The sequence below is a fragment of the Phalacrocorax aristotelis genome, chromosome 4, assembly GCF_949628215.1.
Source record: "Phalacrocorax aristotelis chromosome 4, bGulAri2.1, whole genome shotgun sequence".
Classification (NCBI taxonomy): domain Eukaryota; kingdom Metazoa; phylum Chordata; class Aves; order Suliformes; family Phalacrocoracidae; genus Phalacrocorax; species Phalacrocorax aristotelis.
In genome coordinates, this window is record NC_134279.1 from 39004219 (window position 1) to 39027733 (window position 23515).

The window sequence follows — 23515 nt, forward strand, 5'->3', positions numbered from 1 at the left end:
AAAAAACAATCAAATCAATGAGTGAGGCATCCATCAAGAGCTATTAAAGACAAGCAGTCTCTGAGACAAAAATCACTAGAGAAGACAATGTATTTTAGAGGAATCTTACGTGCTTTTTCTTCTTTTGTAATCTGCCCTAAGCACTCTTAGAGCAAAGATACTGGACGAGATGTATCTTTGTTCTAACCCAGAGAAGTTGTTAATATGTATGTGTTGTTACTCAAAGTAGACATTAACTCAGCACTTCATAAGCACAAGCAAAACATTAATCTTTGTTTAGTGTCAACTATTTCTTAAATAGAGTGTTCAGCAAGTTTTACAACACTGTAGCTATTCCCTCCAACAAATTCATCTTTACCATATGTCTAGGTTGGGAAGAATTATAATTGTAATGCAAAACAAAGTTTTTAAAAATTACACTTTCTCCAATATTTTATTCATGGCAGAGTGGCAACCAGATGAGTTGTTTGGATCCGTTCCATCTTCAGCAATCAGTTTCCCAATTCTTATAATAAATAACTACATAGAGAAGGCTTATGTGGTTTCTCCCTCCTCTAGGTTTTCACTGTTCTGCATCTTTTTTTAAACATGTTTTGACACAATATTGCAGCACACATACTCCTTGCTTCATAGCCTTTGTATAGCACTTTCTTTTTTCCTACAGTCAAAATTGCATTTCCATATAAATCACTTGCTAATCTACTTAACATAATATTTGATACTCTGCAAGCATGATCTGTTTAGAAAACTGGCCTGAGAATCTATTGACAATTTAATTCTGTGTACAACACAACCACAGGGATATTTTGTTAGTCTGTTTCCTTATTTCCTTCGGTAAGTTTTTTGCTGGGAGTTGGGGAGAAGAGTGGAGTTTTGTGTGGGTGTCTTTTTAAATCCAAAAGCATCTAAAATACATTTGGATAATTGCACACATGTTTTTAGGCCATATATAAAACATATAATAGTCCCAACTAAATAAGGTCTCCAATGATCAGAGGGAATGGAGTTAGCATGATATACCATCTCATCAAATATATGCAACCCACACATACATAAATGTTCATACGGAATTCAGCTCACATGTATCTCCCTAATGAATACATCAATAATTGTTATATGCAATTATGAGATGTTTGTTTCTGAGCAGTTAGAAAGACAGGAGTTATGAGGAGCAAGAAGTATCACAGTTTAGAATACTGCTATCTGAGACCATAAAAATAACTTCGGCAGACTGGAGTATTTGATATTCTTTTCCCCCTAAACATACAGTTGCCAATATTTATATAGAGCTGTAGCAGCTTAGCTTCTGGGGGGGCCACATTCCTTAGCTTTATACAGACCAAATATTTTCAGCAGTGACAGCATATGGGAAGCTACTTAAAAACACTTAAGAGGTCTGTGGTATACTAACTAGGCAAATGCTTGATGACAATAGATCAAAACTTATTGAAATAAAATTTAAAAAAAACCAACCTTTTAATTAACCTCTTCAAACATACCAAATACTTTGGTCACTACAGGATTAAACTGATCCTACTTTTCAAAGCTCAAAATAACAACATGTAAATTACATTTTCCTTCATTCAATATATGACTTCAGCAAATGAAGTTATCACTTAGTCAGAAGTAACAATTTGTCATGAAGGAATCCTTTTATCTAAGCATGTTGTGAATGAACTGTTTGGTATTATCCAGTATGTGTACTAGCAACTCTTAAAAACTAGACTAATAACATTATTAGATGTGTTAGAGAACAATATTATGCCTTTAAGAAAACTTCCTATATTTTTTTCTTAAAGTGAATGTTCTTTCAAATGCTTTATAGGGAACAAAACACCGATCACAAAAACTTCCCATCCCCCCCCTACCCCCCCAAAAAAAAAAAGTTAAGCCGATGTCATGCTTTAGCCGGCAGCTCAACCCCACACAGCCGCTCGCTCACTCACCCCCCGGTGGGACAGCGGAGAGAATCAGAAGGGTAATGCTTGTGGGTTGAGATAAGAACAGTTTAATAATTAAAATTAAAAAACAATAACAAAAATGCAATGGAAAGGAAAACAATGAGAGGCATGAAACCCGGAAGGGGGGGGGGGGGGGGGAAGGGGAATGAACCACTGAAACAAACCGCACATGGCGCAGCCACTCACCGCCCGCCCACCCGATGCCGCCAGTCCCCAAGCTGCAACTGCCCTCCGCGCGCCGAGTGCCTCCGTTAATATACTGGTCATGGTGTCACATGGTATGGAATGAACATCCCATTGGCCGGTCAGGGTCAGCTGTCTTGGCACTGGCCCCGCCCCTCCCAGCCCCCAGGCCACGTGGCAGAGCGCGGGAAGCTGGAAAGGCCCCTGACTGCTACAGGCACTACGGTGAAGAGAATTAACTCCTTCTCAGTCAAAAGCAGCACAGCCTACAAAGGTATCTTCTAAGGAATTTTTTTAAAATTAAGTATTCCCACTGGCTATTTGATAAATCTATGCATTTTTATAAAACAAAACCAAATTTATAGATAATTGGTGTGTTTTGTTAAGGGCTGGTAGTACAGTCATTTTTTAAAAATCTTTTTGAAGTTAGAAATCAACTTTTTATTGTATTATGTGTTTTTTTAAAAAAAACCCCGAGGTTTAAAACAGAAATAGTGGATTTGTCATATTTAACTAACATTGCAATTGCCCTACCCTCTCCAAACTTTGTAGCTTTAGATCGTTAGAATGAGCTGAGCATTGAAAACTTATCAGAGAGACAGTTTTGATTTAGAAGCTGGCCTCTCCCTGTATTTTGGAGTAGTTCATGAGACACAAGTTAGTAGGACAGATATACATTTCTGCTTTCTAAAGGGATGCATCACGAAGCCCCTTGCAAATCATTGCCTTCTTCATTTTTCTTCCTTACCACACTTTATGAGCAAGCTACAAAAAAGGTTGTCAAATACAGGGTAAAAGAGCTGAGAAATCCCATGGCTGCTCTGAATTTTTCCCTCTTATTCCTTGGCACCCTTCACCACGTAGGTCAAGAGCACTTATATGAGCACAATTTTTGCATTTAATTAATCCTGTTGACTTGGGAATGAGGAGGGAAAGACAAAACCAAGGCTTGAAAACATAAAACTAAGAGGAAACTAACCAGAAATAATTAAAAACTAACTGAATAAAACTGAGGCAGAATATATAAAAATAGAAGATAAACAGGAAAACGGTCCATCTCTCCGAACGCAGTGAAAGCATATTAGCACCTATGAAGTTCACTGCAGTTACTACAATTTGAGTGCCCTTGTAATAAATGCAGTTATAATACAAAGAGTATAACAGTTGGTAAGTTGGATGCTCTCCTCTGACCTATTATGTATCTACTTGTGCTATGTAGATACATGGGAAGTTTGAAATGGAAAAGAAAAATATGCCTGAGGGAGTCACCAAGCAAGGAACTCTTCCAATTCTTTCCAATACTCTTTCCCTGGGTGAGGGCCCTGTGGCAACTTTAGAGCCCAGTGGCATGGAACTGACCAAAAGGTGCTCTAAAAATTGGGAATTTCAAATTTGAAAATGTTCAAACAGGAGTTCAAAGTCTTAAGTTGGTGCCTTAAAAAGCAACCATCAGATTAAACTATATACCTACACACTTTTAAGGGTACATATATGTTGTTTATACATATTTCTATGTGCACAGCACACAATTTAAAAAATATATTTTCCTTTTGTAAAATAGAAAAGAACAGGTAGGAAACATCAAATGGTTATTGAAGCATTTAATTTAGGATGCCAGGATAAATCACTTGATTTATTTAAAATATAATACGTTGACAACTTTCATACTGAAAATTAATTTATCCACATTTTCTTTGAAGTTTTCTATAAAATATTCAGATCCAAATATTTCATTCACTGTTTATTTCAGTTGGCCAAAAATAGTGTCTTATTGCCAATGGCATATGATCTAGGATAGTTGTAAACTGCAAAAAACACAACATACTAAAACACACTATGGAAGCACAATATTAAAAGAGGGAGGGGGAAAAAAACCCCCAAACCAAAACACACACCAAAAAAACCCACCACCCACAAAAAAAAACACACCACCAAACCCAAACCTCAAAAGCTATGGAGGTATACTATAGTAAAACTTAAAATTGTGCTATTGTGTTTTGGAAATGTAGTTAGTAATGAAATTTCCTGAAATAAGAACACTTTGCCAGAATCTAATTCACCATGAACAATGGAGTGAATTAAAAGGGTTTCTTCTCCATTCTTTGCAATGGAGACATTATTGAGCTAATTTTTCCTTATTGTATGTAATGGAAATCTGAGGGCATTCAATCAAAAAACTTTCCCAATATACTGTTATACACTTTTCTATAACACTATGGTCTACAGAAAAGCTTACAAGCTTTGCAAAATTGGAATTATTTTTTTATTAACCCCATTTACAGCATTTCCAAAGTACTTTCATATAATCTAGGTGTAAAACTGTGTCTTCAGGTTCTGTTTTTATAGTGTAAATGTCAGATATGCTTAAGAAATGCAAGTATCTCAGGAATTACTAAAAGCTTTATACAATACTTTTCTTACTGTAATAATTTTTCTATTTTTATTTACTCAGATGCAAGAACAAAACCAAAGCAAGCAAAGAGAGTAGATGAGTTACCAAAAAAGCTCCAAACAAAAAACCTGACAGCCTTCTTTTGGGAAAGCTTATTCCTTTGGACTCGATAGTAGCTTAAGAGGTATAAAGATGAAACAACATGTTCTAAATTTTTGAATAAAATTACTCACTAACACTTTTCTAAAGTGAGCATTAGTGCTTCATATTTAAGAATCACCTGTAAACTCAACCTTCTACGGGGCATAAAGTAACACATCCCAGCTCAAAACAGAACAGAAAAGGCACCTTACGTGTTCAGCCTTCATCTGAAACACTGATATTTTCTTAGTGATCAAAATGCTCCCCCTTCTGATGACTTGGGGCAATGAATTAGAACCACCTTTTCTTCCCTTTTTTTTCTGTAGCTTAAGTGCAACTGACAAACAGCCACTGAGTCTTATCACGTTACAGCAAAGTTCCCTCAGATTTCAAGTTAGCTGTGCTTCTCAAAGTTGTTTAATTTCCCAATTTTCACCCATGTCTTAAATTCAGACTAATACACTCTGGTTTTTGTAAGAGGAAAAGAATTTCTCTGTGCTGTTTCCAAAAGAAGTCAAATACTAAATATGATTTTGGTTCTTTTTAAAGGAAAGGTAACTTGTATTGAGATGTAATATAATGATAATATCGAAAATTATTTTAGAAATTATGCCTAAATGAATACTTATTGTTGGCTAAGAGTGTTTATAACCAGTTATTCTGGGAGTTGAATTTGGTGAATTTTAACTATGAAATCCATATAAAGAGGTAATGTCATTGGTAAAAAGGGAACAAGTAATGCAATGGTTATTGAGGCTTTCTTACTAAATACTACTTTATGAGCCTATTAATATTCATTATAGTTCCAGAAGAGTAATTTTGCCTTGAAGTAGAGATCCTTAATGTTCTTGCTTGTGGACTAGCTAGTGATTTTCTCCTTTAATGCACAGTCATTACTTCTTATGTTCTGATAGTATTTCCTCTTTCTCCCCCTCCCCCACTCCCACCATGGACAAAGTGTGCTGCTTCTAAAATTGTTAGGAAACTGTGATTATAAATTATTATTCAAAATTTGCCTTGAAATGTTCCTTACAATATCTAGATGAAAGTGTTTGTGGATGTTGCAACATAGCCTAATCTTACAGGTACACTGCTTTGCAAACATGAAAATATCCTCACAATTAGCAACATAAAAGAGTTGCAACAATACCACAGATAACCGACTCCTGAGAAACAACTAATAGATCAATCACTGGGGACTTTGCTAACCATAAACAAATATGTATAATTGTTCAGTGTTTATTTTTTCCTCAACATTCTGTGTCATTCTCCACAGCACTGAAATAAGCTCACTGAAAGGCATACGACTTCATTCCCAAGCATTCTGAGACAACAACAAATATTACACAAGTCAATCTCTACCAATCCTCTTGTCAAAACAATGACACTTTTACTCAGGTGTTTGGTTCCAGTCTTCACCCTCTGCAACCTCGTATTTCACAGTGCTATCCCTAGCAACCTACATCACTGAACAGAGCAAAAGTTCCCAGGTAAATGCCCTAATGGGATTAGAGGTCAGCAGAACTCAAGGTTCATAAACAAAATATCCTAATTTCCTCATTATTTCCTGATAGCCAAAGACCTTGTGAAATATTTGTTTCATCTACTAATGCAAACCTAACATGGCCTTAAATTTGTTACTTGATTCTCCCAAAACATGAAGAAAAAACCTTTGGCACCTAGCATTAGCAAAAGATCAAATTCTAAATTTACAGAACTGCAACTCATTTATTTAGCATCACAATGTAATCACGTTTTATTAGTACTCCATTTCTAGATATCGGGCCTTAGAAAATAACAGCTTATTCACACTTAAATGTGATTGGTTCATTCTGACACTTTTTTATCCAGTTCTTATATTACCCAAATCGGTGCAATCATTCTATGGCCTATAAGAGACAGTAGCAGGGCTACATAAAATGATGAATATCATATGTCATCAGAGCATCATGACAAGCATGTACCATAGCTGATCTTGCTGTCCCTTGATAAAATCTTTCATTTTGTGTTTATGCAGAAGGAAGACAAGAATCAAACAAAATTTTAAAAGAATAAAAAACTGCAGTTGCGTGATATTATTTAAGTATTATTAAATGTTTTGAATATACGCTATAAAGAAGGTATGCTAAAATCAGTTATCTCCTGCATTGAACCAGATCCTGAACAGGCAACATACACCAACAGCTTAGCACTTCTCAGAGGACTTCTACACTGTCAAATAGCAACACTTAAGATTTATTTTTTTTAAAAAAAAGGGCCCTTTTACTTAGAAACATTTTTAATGAAAAAAAAAATTATTTCTAACAAAAATCCCCCAAACACCACAACAACAACAAAAAAATCCGAAAACCCACAAAACCCCACAAACAGTCTTACTGGGGAAGCACCAAATAAACACATTTATCATCAATTTGGAAATCACCTGGCATCAAAATGAATTCACTTAGTGGCATGTGAGAAATTTCAGGCACCCTACTTCAGTCCATGAAACAATATTTAATACCTTAAATATTTACTTGTTTGAAGTGATCAGTTTAAATTTCTGCCCACTCAACAGAAAAGGGTGTATTCTTTTCCAGCTGAGAATCTCTAAAGTGAAAATACATGCAGCACAGGTAGGAATTTGAAAGATAGATTAGATTAAGCATGAAAAATATTACCACTAAGTCCAATAGCTCCTGCTCAGTATGATGTTAACTGGTATTTTCAGAGGTTAGCACTGAAATATAATACCCTCTGGAACAATCTAAAACACACTAGTTGTTGCTGAAAAGGAATTAATGGTCATAGGAGACAGAATACCTCTTCCTCTCTCAGAAAATCTCTACTCTGCTATTTGTTAACCTGTTTTACTATTGAAGACTTATCATAGTTACAAAGCTCTGACTCAGATTCCACATTAAATGCAATAGTTGGGACCTCATACTGAAGTCATTAGAAGTATAAATTCAATAAGTATTTTTTTGAGTTAGGCTTTGTGGGCTTGACGATAACTTCTAGAAGCCAATGGGAAGTGGCATTTATTTCAATTAATAGTTCAGTATAGATTTTATACTTAGATTTTTTTTTCTGTTGTTAAATTCTAGTCTATTTTGCTCTAGAAATAAAGATACATGTTTCAAAAAGCGATTTTTGAACATGTGCCTGTAATAATTTGACAAATTAAAATAGAAGTAAAACTATTATAATGAAAGCAGTGATGTTCTAGAACAATTTTTTTGAGGACTGAGAGAATCTAATAACTAAGCATATGCAATCATAATGAGCCCTGTATTTATGGGAACTTCTTGTTGCTTGCGTTTCCACATGATTCAAGCCATAACAAAGCAGCAAGTTTGACAATCATATTAGGCAATGGTCTCACATTTCTTCCTAAAAGCTAAGCCCAAAGGCAAGTTCTGTAATTTCAGCCCAGATCAACTTCTGTAATAGCTGCTGTTACTGTAGGTCTATATATCACTTCATACAAACACATCGGCAACAAGGAGCGATTGAAATCTGAACCTGATATCTGTGACCTGAACAGCATTTCAAAACTGGAGGTACTTTTAAATATATAAAGCAATAGCATGTGCAGTAGCAGTATACATGATGCTGAATACATGCCACACAACAGATTAGATACTGTTAACAGTGTTGAGTGGTACCTGAAAGCACAGGTAGTTCCAATGAAACTATAAAGCATCACTAATAGAAGAAGGAACTATAAAATTAGGTCATATTTTGCTTTGGCTAGCTAATTCTTTCTGACAATTTCATGTACATCTAGTGGTTATTTTTACACTCAAGTTCTAAGTGTGAGGGCCTTCCATGGCCCCTTTTTTGAGCATAAGATAACATCAAAAATAGTTCTATACTAACAACAGAAAATTATTCTGAAAGATATTGCTATTTTTTTTCCTTCAATTTATTCAAGCTGTCAATTGTTACATAGAGCATTTAGTTCTATTATTTACAATAAACTTGTTATTTGTATTCCTTGTATTCAATCAGTTCTATTCATAAATGCCTAAACTAGTGTCATTCTTTCTACTGCAATCACAAAGGGAAGTGCCTACATATATATCTGCATCTGCTGAGTGATCAAACAGAATAATTTATTACTATTTACTTGCTTGTGGTATGCCTTGAGGTTTTGCAACCCACCAGGAAGGTCACCTGAAGTACCTGCTTTGAAATTTCTTTTTAGATGGTACTTTAAAGGATGAAAACACATAAGATTATTTATTTTAGAAAAGAGCACTAGAAAACCGACAAAAAGAGACCGCATTTATAACAAACACAATTATCTTGATACCATAGGAGACATTACACAAAGAAAGAAAATCCTTGAAAAATAAAGGAAGCACATTGGTTGAGTTTTTGTTTATAGAAGATAAAGCTTTCAAGAATCTGTATTCCCCCTTTCTAGCTTCTGTTTGGCTCCATCATCTTAGGCTTTCAGCTGCCCTTTCAGAAAAAGTTAAATATATTTTTCCCTGTCTAAAAAAACATTTGCTGATAGAAAATCCTTTAGCTTGGGGCTGGCTGGGAAAGGAAAACAAAAGTGCAAAACAAAACACTAAGATGGAGCTGGATCACTTTTGAGATAGATTGTTACATGATGTGGCTGAAGCAGTAGAGGACTGAACCAGCTGATTCCTTCAGTCCCAAGCTCGAGCTGAAGTTTCTGGTTTATCTTCTTATATTAATAGAAATAATTTTTCGGTCTTACCTCTGCATACACTATTGATCTAGTCAAACTGTTATGGCATCTAGTAGACAGATATCTAGTACATAGATGCTATGGCACCAAAAAACCCACTCTTGGTACAAGTGAAAAGAGCTGATGCCAGGAAAACCACATCAGGCCTGCCAGTATGTAAAACTCTACAGAAGCCTGTAAGCATCTTTGTCTGCTTGTGACGTTTTGTGAACCTGGACTTGGCACAAACCTCCAAGGCAGAGAGCACCCTCTCAAGCATTTTCTTTCTCTGTTAGTACCTCAGCATCTGACCTTCTGAAGGGGGAAAGGGATTTTTATTCCTCTACACAGTTACTCACGTTTGGTTGTCCTGTTTATTTTGAACTCATTTAATCAGATAAAATGAGACTATCAAAAGTAATTCACAGAATACAAGCAGGTATGCATATATGTATAGATATATATTTATATGCATGTTAATACCTTTAAAACAGGCAATGATTAATATTTGCCCTTAAGGTGGTTTATTTTCTACTACTAGAGAAAAAAATAGAATTGCTGTGGGGAACTTTTCATAAAGCACTACAATTTACACTCATGTTTGATTTTGATTTTACAGTCTTTTAATGACAGTCTAATTTATAATTAAGTATGCCAATGAAAAAAATCCTACCTGCAAATGCTAATGAAACAGTACTGATAATTAATCCCACAGATACGCATTCATATTGAAATAAAAAGTAATTGCCTAATCCTTTAAAAAGAAACCATTTTAAGGGAGCAGGTTGTTCATAGTGAAGATGGCTTTTAGTCCTATCCAACTGTGTTGGATAAAATCTTATCCGAGTGTTTTTAAATACCATTTGAAATCACAGCTAGAAATGTGCACGCGAGTTGTATGCTTGATTATTACTATCCCATTTTTAGGCTTGGGCTGATGACACAAATATCCCTAATGCCTTCTCTCAGTCCTTTTCCAGCCTTTTCATTTTTATTTCAAAGGTTCTGTACAGCATGATCCTGTGCTGAGTACAGGATGTTGATGAACAACTACATTTAGAAATTGAGACCTGTTTAATATTCACCAAATTTAAATATGTTTTAAAAGTAAATTTTGTTATCCATAGTACATTTTATATTTTAGCAGCTTACAGTACAAACTGGCTTAATAAGTACCCTTGGGGAACCGCCACATACAAAAACTGTGGTGCTGTGACCCCTATTTCCCCTCCCCTACCTCTACCACCTAGTCCTAGCTTTTCCGTGCTCATATGACTGTCTTAATAAACAAGGCATTAGAACGGCTTCTCTTCTATGCGCTTTCTTCAACTCCCTCTCCATACTTTAAAAAGCAACCCATTAGAGCTACAGAAATAAAGAAAAAAAAATTAATTCCATGCAGCAGTTTTGAGTAGAATCAGTTTCTCCAGCACTGCAAATCCAAATTTTCTCCACTGCTGTTCTGATTGAATAAATGTCAGTAACCGTTGTTCCAGCAGTTGGGCAGACAAACTTTAATGAGAAGAGTTCAACAGTTCTCAAATCCACCACTCCACTGCTGTTAGGAATAGAGGCAAATCCACTGGGAGTAGCAGGTATTAAATTGAGATTAGGTTATAAATGTAGATGAAGAAGGTGGAGATGAAGAATGAAAAATCGGTGACATGCTGTCAAGCTCAATGGACAGCTGACCTTACTAGGGGTCAAAAATTCTACAAGCATCTTTTATTTCAAGTAACAGTTGTGCCTTTTAAAGTTCTGTAAGTAACAAACAAGACCATAATATTTTAGAAGATGATCTCCTGGAAATACTATTACTCAGTTATAATCTTTCACTCCTTACATAGTTATGGGAAGTATTTTTTAAAAAAATCTTCCCTATTATGGTTTATATTTGTTCTACATGATTGAAAGTGTCCAAGATGGTGCAAAATAATCTTTTCCATACTGTACAAAATTATAATTTCAAAATTATAATATATAATTAAAATATAACATAATTATAACTTTGGAACACAAAGTTGAAATGATTGAATAGTTAAAGAAAATTCTGGGGGAAAAATGAATTTTATTTGTGTGGAATATGTATTCTCAACATTCCTATTTTGCTTTATTGAAGAAAATTGAAATGTTTTGTTCTATCATAGGTTGACACTTAAATGAGGAGATATTTGTGTGTGGAATGAAGATGTGGCATGTTTCTTGCGTGTATTTCCTTACATGGATCTGATTCCCTGTCTATATTAATTCTCTGGTAAATGCAATTATCAACAAAATGTCACAGGCTTTGCCTTAAGCAAACAACACAGGTTGTTTGGGGCTGGTCTGGGGCTGTCACATTCACTTTGCCTGGGGTTGGCTAGGCTTGGGTGGAGAACTTGGTTTCAGCTTGGTGCCAGCTCATTTATCCTAAGAGCAGTAGTCAAATGATCAGGTGGCTATCATTTAATTTCTTTTGGATTTGCTTAGCTTAGTATACTTCTACAGCATTATGTAATTTTTGTTAATGCTACTGATGCAGGTCAGAAGGACTGAATACAAACTCTCTCGAGACCAAATGCAATAGAACTAAAGTTAATCCTCAAATTTATTTCAAGAGTATTTGTTTTGCCTTAATTACAGAGACCAATGGTATGTCACATTCCTTTGGCCTGTTGGGCATGCAACGTACAATGAACTAGTACCTTTTTTTAGATTTCATTTTTAAACAGTGTAATGAACATGTAAAGAGTTTGTTAAAAACCCTACACAGAAGAATGAATCTTGCTCTAGCAGTCATCTTCCAAGATACCCTTATAGATTTAAATAGGGTCTTCTCCACCAATGTTTTGCAAAAGAGAAACCTAAATAATTCCTAACGTTATACAATCTAGTGTTTTCATTATCACTCATATTAAGGCAAGGCTTAACAAACCATATGGAAATGATCTTCATTATTCAAATTCCATTAAAAATATACAACAAAAAGCCATCCTTATGTCTGGAGTTTTATGACTATGCAAAATAGTCCCTCAGAGGCACATCAAAGTCTTATTTGGAAGAACAATGTTATGCTTCCATTAATACATGGTTTCAGTGTTTGCAAACAGCATGCTAATGCTTTAAATGTGTATTTAACCTTCTTGGATTGCTATATATCCTACACACTTCTGTATATATTTCCACATCTATGCATATAATCAAGATCTACAGGTACAACATCTATCCATATAATTGTAGAAAATGCATGGATACATTTCTATAGACGCTATGTAATTCTGTGTGTTTTGGTAAGTCAAATTTGTTTCACAACTTTTAATAAAGTAATTAAGGTATTTCCTAGTGTTGTCCTGGTACAGATGAATGAATTCACCTCACTGCCACAAAGTCCTAACATCTCCCATTCTCTCCCTCACCCTCTTTCCCTTCATTTCATGGCTGTGCTCTTCTTCCACTTCTTTTGCATGAGTTATGGTCTGACCCTTCACTTATTCACTGCAGGTCACTCAACTGGCAGAAAATAAGCAGGATTGGGGCTGGGATCTGGAGGGTGAATATTTTTCTGCTAATGTAGTAAGTGACTCAGAGGAGAGACTATGAGTGTCAGGACACAGCAAGAAAGGCAGTCAGATAACATCAGGGAGCAGGATCAAGTTGTTTTTGTTTTTTTGTTTTTTTTAAGGACCAGTAAGCCATTCATTCAGCTAAGCAGTATCACAACAAATCACACTTTCTGAAAGACTTCCAGGGAAATAAAAGCAGAACTCAATGGGCAAAACTAGGAAACTTTCAGCAGTCTTTCTTGATGATTAGTTTCATGCTTATTCTTATTGCTTTCTATGCAGCCATTTTTTCCTAATATCACAGAATGGCAGGGGTTGGAAGGGACCTCTGGATATCATCTTGTCCAACTCCCCTGCTTGAGCAGGCACACCTAGAGCAGGGGGCACAGGACCACGTCTAGGTGGATTTTGAATGTCTCCGGGGAAGAAGACTCCACACCCTCCCTGGGCAGCCTGTTCCACTGCTCTGGCACCCTCACAGGAAGGAAGTTTTGTCTTATATTGAGGTGGAACTTCCTGTGTTTCAACTTATGCCCATTGCCCCCTGTCCTGTCATTGGGCACCACTGAAAAGAGCCTAGTCCCATCATCCTGACACCCTCCCTTTAGATATTTATAGGTATTGATGAAACCCCCCCTCAGTCTTCTCCAGGCTGAACAAACCCAGGTCTCTCAGCCTTTCCTCATAAGGGACATGCTCCTGTCCCTGATCATCTTGGTAGCTCTCCGCTGGACTTGCTCAGGCAGTTCGACATCCTTCTTAAATTGGGGGGCCCAAAACTGGACACAGTACTCCAGATGTGGTCTCACTAGGGCAGAGTAGAGGGGGAGGATAACCTCCCTTGACCTGCTGGCCACACTCCTTTTAATGCACCCCAGTATCCGTTCATTACATTTTAGTTTTTAAACTCCATTAGTTTTGGATCTTATTTCATTTTACATCATCTGAAGTGGCTGAAAGCTGTCAGTTATCCAAAGATAAAGAACAAGACGACTAAAGCAACAGGTTGCAATGACTCAAAATGAAGATACATTAATGGATCAATACATAATCAAGCTGTAATTATAGGAAGAGCTGAGCACAAACTTGATCTGCTATGCTGCCAGGTTGCTGAATGTAGAGCAACAGCAACTGAAACCAAAGTCAGATTTCAAGATTCAGTTTTAGATCTGAGGTAGATAAGAGTGAAAATTTTCAGTTCTGATCCAGATATACAAAATATACAGATGTATCTTATATTGCACATAACATACCATATAAAATCCCTCAAAACCTTTCTTCTTTCTGCTACTCATTACCATGTTGACCCATACCCCAGTGGTTTGGTCAAGATGTTCGTGTGTGCTGTACATACTTATCCCCAGACACCTTTGGCATTCAGAAAATAAATACTTGGCAAAACTACACCACAAATCTCTATCTCTCTCCAAGTCCTGTGAAGATATAAGGCACCTAACAGAAGTAGTACATTTATTGCTGGGTTTGTCAGAATGGTCTTATCAGCACTCATAAATACAGAGTGTGGGGAAATGTTCTAGCTTTTTCAGTTCTATTAATTATGTCTTGACCACACTACTTCTTACTCGTGCACAACACAGGCTTATCAATGTATGTTGGCACTAAGAAAGATTATCTAAGAATCCTCCATTACCAAAATCCCTCAGAAATATGGACACTAATGGATCTCGTTGATTTCTGCTAAGAAGTTCTCCACTATATCATGACTGTTAAATGGTACTCATTGTTTAAGTGCAGCATCAAGATGTATCAAGATAAAAAAATTTAATAAAAGCCATTTTAGAAAGACAAAGCAAGAGAGAGAAAGGAAAACTGAAAGAAGAATAAGCTAAAGTTTGTACTTACGAAAAGCTCTATAGAATTCTTCCAGAGCTAGGTGCTTGTCACTGTTATAATCATCGTATTTCAGCAAATCGAACAGAGAGCAGTCAGACAGATCCTTGCCAAGCTCATCCCGTTTTATTACCTGACAAGAAAATTATAACCATGAAATTACATTTGAGCTCTTAGAGTTCTCAGGTATAATTAATTGTTTCTAATAATCATTTAATAGATCATTTTAAGGTTGCTGTGGGGCAATGAACTGCAACTGTGTAAAGCCAGGGATTTCCAGTTACTTTGTAATTATTTATTGCAGCTTTAAAAGTTAATACTTTTAGGACAGACTCACTGAGATTACACCAAAATTTTTAGAGTATATAGAGAATATATATAACAGGGATAGACAGAAGCACGATAAAGACACTTTGAATGTTAAAGCTGATTTTACTTTCCATGTGTAGGAATGGTGATTAAGAAACATTCAAATATACTTGAAATAATAATTTCCCAAGTACACATGACGTAATGTCTTTTTCCTCTCAGTCTAATTCCTAGCCACAAAAAAAAAAATTCAGACATTTTCAAAAATAACTAAAATAAACTCCTAGTACCCTACTAATGATATCAACTTCTTACAGGCTTTTGACAAGCCTATTATCTTCCCAAAGACCTGTTATAAAAGTAGCTGACCTGAAGAGGCTCCTGTTTCTCAACGGGGGCACATACACTTTGTAAATAGATCATAATTATTATTTATTAGTTTTTTAACTCAAATGAACTTCTCCCAGAGAAACATTCTTTAATTTGTGCACCATTTTGGATTAGAGTCTGTGTATGTTGTAGACATCTACCTCAATTCCATCCAAGGAAATTTTAAGATGCTAATAACAACAAATATTCAGAATTCTCATTTTACACGGTGCATGTATGAAAAACACTGTCACGTCACTGAAAGAACCAAACCTAATACAACTCCTTGTTGTAATGTTGCACAGTTTCAAGTTTTGTATCAGACACAGAAAAGATTAATAAAACTATAGTTAATTCCTTAGTAACATAATTACTCTTCCTACCCTCTACCTGTCTCCCCAAATAACAGCAAAACCATTATATTTGTATTATCATATGATAGCTTCTGAAAAATGGGATACAGAGGCTTTCGTGTTGCAGTTGCTCTGCAAGGGAATCAGCAGGAATAGGAAGGAATGCATCCAGTTATTATTCATGTAAATAGAAAATTTCTAAACAAATAATAGAGAATAAAAGCAGCATTAGAGGAAAGAGAAAGGACACAAACATTTTATCCTACCAGAAGTAATCTTCTATATACTAGTATAAAAGCATTATAAAAGATGAGCTTGTTAGTACATTAGAAAGTACGAAAAACATTTGCAAAGATAAGAAAAATCACCACAAAACCAGCTTTAGCTATGCATATATGCTACCTGAATATTAGTGCTAGCTAAAAGCCTGTTTATTAAGTTCACATTAAACTGACTTAAGAAAAAAATAAAATTGTGTAGATCTTACAGCTGGTGCATAAAGGACAAAAATGTAGTCTGGGAAAAATTAATAACGCTAAGCCCACTGCAGTTATACAAGTAGTAGTAAAGATACGATGGCGTGTATTGAAAACCTCTGGAAGAAATCTTTGAGATTTCAAGGCCATGAGATGTGCTTAAAATAATAGCTAGTTCATGAAAAAGCAACATTTAGGGTGAGAATTATTGTTTCTCTGCTTTTCATAAAAGGTGGTGTGAAATAGTTCAAAACACTTGTTTTCACTAGCTTCAACCATACAAACAAGGATTAAACTTTACACCTAAGGTGGTCCAATAAATACTTTGTTAAAGCCCACCAACACCCTGCAGTACAGTACCACATTTTTAATTGCATATTAGTGTTCTCAGCTTCAATCCTTTGAGTTCAAATCTGTATTATGCTGCTTTTAATATATAATTGGTCAACTTTATTGAAAATAACAATAATTAAAAAAAGATTAGCCAGAATAATTGAGATATTTCCAAGAATGATGCTATGGACAGGTATGGTTTAATTTCCTGGCAATTATTTAATTTTTATCTTCAGTAAATTTTGGTTATAGATATAAGATTCAATGTTTGTTTATATATTAAAATCTTTATGCTGGCAATATACTTTTACGTTCTTTGGAAAATACACTCAGTTTTGATAAACCCTCTAAAAATGTCCATAAAGACAGGGTTTAGAAGGTATAGAAGCGATTTCTTATCATGATTAATCTTACTTATCTGTGATTTGTTGCTAAAAGAGTGGTTCCAATTTTTACCCAATAGGAATTCTCTTGTGCTGGATCTAGCCATCTCCTGACTCTGCAACGTGATCTATGGATCAGATCAACTCTCTGATGGAAAGCAAAATCAGTCTTTGTGGCAATTTTGGTTGGTTGGGTTGGGTTTTTTTCTCTTGAAGGTGTGAGGGATTAATATTCTATCACAAGAGGTAAAACTCAGAATCGGTACTAGGGTGTGGGGATTTGGATTTTGAAAAAATTACCTGTTTCTGTAGCAACCGGAAGTTACATCAGATCGACTGTGATATGAAATTACAACCTATATGAGACTGTAGCAAAGCAAAGCTGACTACTTACCAAGCCATTAGCCAACCGAGAAATCACTTAGCAACTTTTGTTAGCATCAAGTGTTTTAAAACCATCAGGAACAAACTGCCTGTTCACAAGTGTCTCTAACTCACCGGCTGAGGAGACCTTTTTCTTGTGAAATTACCTTTTAACAGATCTTCACATATCAGTGAAACTCCATAAGGCGGGAAATGTAATTACACAGTGCACATATTCAAACAGGGAAAGAAAAATTGTCAGTGTAGGTTTGAGAAATAAACAGTGGAGTTCACAGATAAAGACTGTGAATATTTATTGTGTTTCTAAATGCTGTCACGACATGATATTTTAACACCATCTTCTAGGAAATACAGCCTGTCAGACAAGCCCATTTTTCATTTTCTTTTACTTATGTAAGGGATTTGATTTACAAAGGCAGCTTGCAAAACATTAAAAATACCTACAAGGATCTATTATTTTACACCCTACGTTATTACAAAACAAAAAATAATACTATGCAGTATCAATAAGGCATATACTGCATGAATAATAATGTCAGTATTTGCAAAACCTGAAAAACCAGATGTCGGTAAGGAAGGAATCATCAGTGGCTGAAATAACCCAGTGGGATTTTGAAAGTTTGGGGTCTCATCCCAATCTTTTTTGATAATTTAAAAATAAATATGAAGAGAAAATTGGCAGATGGTTTATACTGTTGAGGTGAATAATAAGGAGGAGAAGGACAGGGCAGCATATGGAATGAAATGGATCACATAGTTGGATGCTTTCAGAAAAAGGATGTGTTTCATAGAGCCAAATGTAAGGTCATTCATCTAAAAATAAGAACCTAGACCGTACCTTAATGAGGATAAATGGGCCCTGGAAAGCATTTTATCTGAAAAAGAGGCAGGATTAGCTGTAGATAAGGAAGCCTCATAAATTCCAGGATCATTCTGTAGCCTAATCAAGCAGTATGTTTTTCTGAAGTGTAACAAGGTAAGTGAGGGTAGAAATGCAATGGTGGGACTGAAGTTAAAACACAACATTCTTTTTTGACTTGCACATATTAAAATTTAATGTTGAAAAACTAGGAGGCAACTTTTCAAGTTAGAAGGGACCCATAAAAGTAATCAAAATTCTGTGAACAGACTTTACATTAAAAGAGCTAAGAAAAATCAATCTTTACAGGTTTGGGGTGTTTTTTGTTTGGGGGGGTGGGGGAGCAGGAGTTTGCTTGGGTTTGGGATTGGTGTTTTTTTTTTTGTTTGGTTGGTTGTTTTTAAAAGGGATACTAGGAATTGACCTTATCACATTCCAGAAGTACTTTCACAGGGGAAAAAATAAATATGGGTGCTTCAATTTGGCAAACAAAAACGTTAATAGGACATGAAAAATGAATAACACCTCTGAAACCAGAAAAGAAAAGCTACACAAACAATGAATCTTGAATCCTGGGACTCTTAAGTTCCCTTTGATGTTTTCAAATCAAGGCTGCACGCTTCCTTGCAGACTTTTTTTCCTTCAGCCAAAAGCAATACACATTGTGTGTTTTTTAATTAGAAGTGTAGGACAAATAGAACAAAATTCCACAGCTATGATACACAAGTTAGATTAGATGATGGTGTATCACAGATGATCTAACAGCGTGCCTTGCGCCTTAAGTTTTAAATTCTATTAATCACTGTCCATGAAGGAGAGAAGAGTGAAATTCAAGGAAACTGATACTTGAGCCAATTCTTTAAACCCAGCCTGTCTACTCTCTGGTTAAACTAAACAGACAGTAATTAGTTAGGGAGGCAGGATAAAAAGAGGCAAAAGTTTTAGTGAGTCACATGCAAGAAACAAAATTCTTACTATGAAGTTTAAAGACTCATTAAGATGATCTGCATAAATTTATGATTGTGCCATACAAGTCATACACGAGATTATTTGATTTCAGACTTCTGAGGTGAAAATTCATACCAAAGAATGTTCACAAATATTTAGGCTTACAAATTTTACTTAACATTTCCATAAAGAAAGTGAAGTATTTACTTTCTGTATCATGAACAGGCAAAAGGTAAGACGTACAGCAAAACTGCTGCTGTGTTTACGGTCTATTGGGGAACCCCATAAATACTGAAAACTTAGAAACTTATCTAAATTTTCAAATTAAATATGGCTTTTCTAAACTATGAACCCTATCCTTAAGAACTGAATTCTCTTTGAAACATGAAGAAGGAATTCGTATTATTTGGAAAATGCTGTATTTTTCTGAGAGATATAATACACGATTATTTATTTCCTGTGAAACAGCATACTGTTAGCTAAGCTCAAAACCTCTCAGGAATTTAGTAGGTAGTACTCCAAATTTTAAAAGACTGGGAAAGGTAATCTGATTAAAAATTACAAACTGCATGTCAGAATAGATTGTTTCATTCATTTCAATTTGATTTCTGACAGCCACAGTGAAAAGTCTGCACATGATATGAAACTAGATCACAAATAACACAACATTTCCTGTATTAGTCCACCTCACCAGAAATTTTGTCAGTAAGTGGTTTTTTACTTGCTTGTGGTTGGTGGTGTCTATGTCCTTCCCCAAAGAAAATGTTACAGAAATACAACTATGGATAGAAACTTTCTTTACAGGGAATATGGTATTTCAGCTCATGTGTGTTCATCTTTCCTAAAAGTGTCTCATCACAACAGTATTACTCAGTGCTTGAACTACATAGACTACAAACACTGTAGGAATTGTACTCCAAATTAATTCTGACTACACAAGGGGGTTCAACTACCTTGTTTCACCATCTTCCATGGCAGTATAATTTCATGGAAAGTAAAAGAATCGATCATTTATGAAATCAAAATAATAGTAAAGGTTGGTAAATTGTTCCTTACTTTAACTTCCCTTAACTCAGTTCAATCAGTATTCTTACAATTTACCAGCATGTTCTGTAGGGCAGCACACCATCTTTTATTTAGTCTACAGTAGGGCATAAATTCAGGAATCTGAGATAGAGTAAAGATATGGGACTTCTGCGTCACAGAATGGGTCATGACACAGAGATCTGAACTCGTAAACCCACATGGAGTGGCATGTAAAGGCATAGACTCAATTCCAGTTAGGGGCATTATTTTGGTACTGTCCCATACCAATTGAGTTATGCTGCTCAGATATGAGGTTTCTCTCTGAAAACTACTCCAACGACAGTCACACTTCCCCGCCTTTCCAATTCCACACTTAGCAGGGGGAAGACCTAATCTGACTCAGAAGATGTAAATGTGTCCTTAGATGGACACAAGTATAGATGTATGCAAGTATAATGCTGAAGTTGTAGATGTCTAGCCCACCGTAAGGGACCAGAATAGGTACTAGTACCACATAGATGGCATGGGTAAAATTCTGCACCTCAGAATTAGACCCAGAACTACAGCATCCTGTGTCTGCCTTCAGAGCTAACCAACAGAAAACAATGTTGTAAAGAGTGCAAACAAAATCATAGAACCATAGAATTGTTAAGGTTGGAAAAGACCCTTAAGTTTGAGTCCAGCTGCTAACCTATCACTGCCAAGTCCACCACTAAACCATATCCTCAAGCACCACATCTACCCTTCTTTTAAATACCTCCAGGGATGGAGACTCCACCACCTCCCTGGGCAGCCTGTTCCAATGCCTGACAACCCTTTCGGTGAAGAAGTTTTTCCTAATATCCAACCTAAACTTCCCCTGGCGCAGCTTGAGGCCATTTCCTCTCGTCCTATCGCTTGTTAGTAGGGAGAAGAGACCGACCCCCACCTCGCTACAGCCTCCTTTCAGGTAGTTGTAGGGAGCGATAAGGTCTCCCCTCAGCCTCCAGACTAAAGAACCCCAGCACCCTCAAAAAAATCCTGCACCATTATACTTTGTGTCTGCTTTCAGTTATCACCAGCCCTTGGACCTACAGAGGAAACGAAGCTGGATCCATTTTCCATCACAACTTGTTGTTGTTCAAAAGGACACTCTTTCATAGGCAGAATTTAAGAATCATTGAACCAGACAGAAGTAACTGAAGAAGCATAACTGCTTGGCCTAACTTCAATATCAGCGGCTAGAGGAAAGAATACTCTAGGTAACCCCAGCTTCAGAAACTGATTTTTTCTATATTTTGCATTAGTCAATGACTAGATTGTGCCCACACAACTGGGTGTCTAAGGTCTTGTTTAAAAATATTTCATCTCAGACTTTATGCTGGGACTTTCTTCCTAGCCAGAAACTGAGAGATTCATAGCTGCAAGATGATCTAGCAGTTAGACTTCAAGCTGTCAACCCAGGTATAAATATTCACATGCTATAAATATATACACAAGGGTATTAATCTAATACCTAGATATAGGGTAAAATTAATATAATTCTAGAAGCTATTCATAGCCTTTTTTTTTTTCTTTACATGCCATTCCAGTAGCTAAATAACTAAATTCTAATCCAGCAGAGTAACTGAATGATCCATTATGCAAGAAAAATAATGGGAAGTGCTTCTACTTGATAAAAGTGAAGGCAGCAAACACAGTTCGAGATGTTAGGGTTTAGCACTATGACCACAGTGTTTGTAAACTATATCTCACTACTAATCCCTAAAAAAATTATCTTTTCTTTTTTCATGTAGGATTCTTGTTTTTATTTTGAATCTAGGACTGAATAGAGAGTATGTTCTGTTTTTCTTAGATTAGTGATAGTAAAGACAGATAATACAACCTAAATAATAAGGTATACCTAATTAATAGGCAGAAAATAAATAGAACTCCATGTTAACAGGCAAAGTATACTTCTACCTATGCTATGTGTAGGAAACACCAAAGTTGATTAAAAATTAAAAAAAGAGGAGATAGGCTTATTATCCCTTCTCTCAGTTCCAAGTCCTCCATACAACACATAGTAGTACCACTCCTAAGATGCAAAATCAAAAGTGATAAAGGCAAAAATTTCAAGTTCAGGGCTCCACAAATTATTTTGATCAGAGTTTGAGCTGATAATGCTGACAGAAAAGGTGCAACTGACATAAGCTGTAGCTGTGCAAACAAGTGCCATCAGCTGGCATCAAAGTGCAACATTATCATCATTAACACAGAAATAAAACCAGAAGTTAATTTTTTCTTTCAGATCTCAGTGGCACACCATAGGGAACACAGTTGAGGAATCTTAATCTTTGAAGGAAAAGATGGAACCATAATTCAGGCCATGTCATTGCATAAAAAAAGGACACACATCCGTTCAATTCACAAACAAGCAACAGTTTGTTACCAAATGTAATAACTGACAGTGATTGAAGCAAATCTGAGAAAAAAAAAAACTTAAAAAATAAACAGGAAGAAACTAATTAAAATGTTATTTTACCTATACATTTAGCAGCAATTAAGTGCTGTATTAAACAAATTCATTAAATGTATAATTCTTTCAGATTACATTTTTTTAAGATACTATATATTAACTAAGCCATTTATAGATACAGCTCTACTCATCTACAGGGAGTGTATTCTTCTAAGGTATGGCATATTCCTGAGATTTACAGAAAAGTACGCATGCCTACATGTAGCCATAAAGACTATAGTGCTTAATTCCCTACTTAAAATTTGTTTCTTTTTTAGAATGCTTTACATTAGAACATTTGAATTGATGCTTTATGTAAAGATGGTATATATACATAACAACACCCACATCCCAACCACGTGTATTTATCTACAGACACACATGGATATATAACACTATTCAAAGGTTCATTACACATAAGAAATCTGTATTTACGATGTCACCTGTAATTGAAGCAAATTAAACTGCTATGCGAAAATGGCATATTTAATCTTATAGCAGTTCCCATAACTTCACATATTTCAACTTATCATTCCTTGAAACAACTATGAACTTAGTACAGTTTCCTGAAAGTGAGTGGTTCATTTGGCTGTTTCTTAACTGTTTTTGTTTGGTCTCACTAACAGTAACAAAGTTACACTGAGAGAACATCAACATAAGATGCAGATATAAGGATGAGTTTTTGTAGAAATGTAATGTTTTTTCATTTGTCCTATGTTAACCTGGTAAATAACAGAAATATATCCAGGCATTTGAAATTACAGATACTAGTTCATAGATAAGGATGCTAAATTCTTTCTTTGACTCCAGAAAATAGATAATTAAAAAGCAGGGAGAGAAAAATT

At 35.6% G+C, this 23515-nt stretch overlaps 1 protein-coding gene across 2 annotated transcripts in view; it reads right to left on the reverse strand.

The window, feature by feature from the left end:
* FSTL5 (follistatin like 5) overlaps window positions 1-23515 on the reverse strand; it is a 334169-nt gene that overhangs the window by 130323 nt on the left and 180331 nt on the right. For both annotated transcript variants that reach the window (XM_075091052.1, XM_075091051.1), the window contains exon 6: window positions 14767-14887. In XM_075091052.1, the coding sequence (XP_074947153.1) occupies window positions 14767-14887 (121 nt within the window). The remainder of the gene's footprint in view (window positions 1-14766; window positions 14888-23515) is intronic.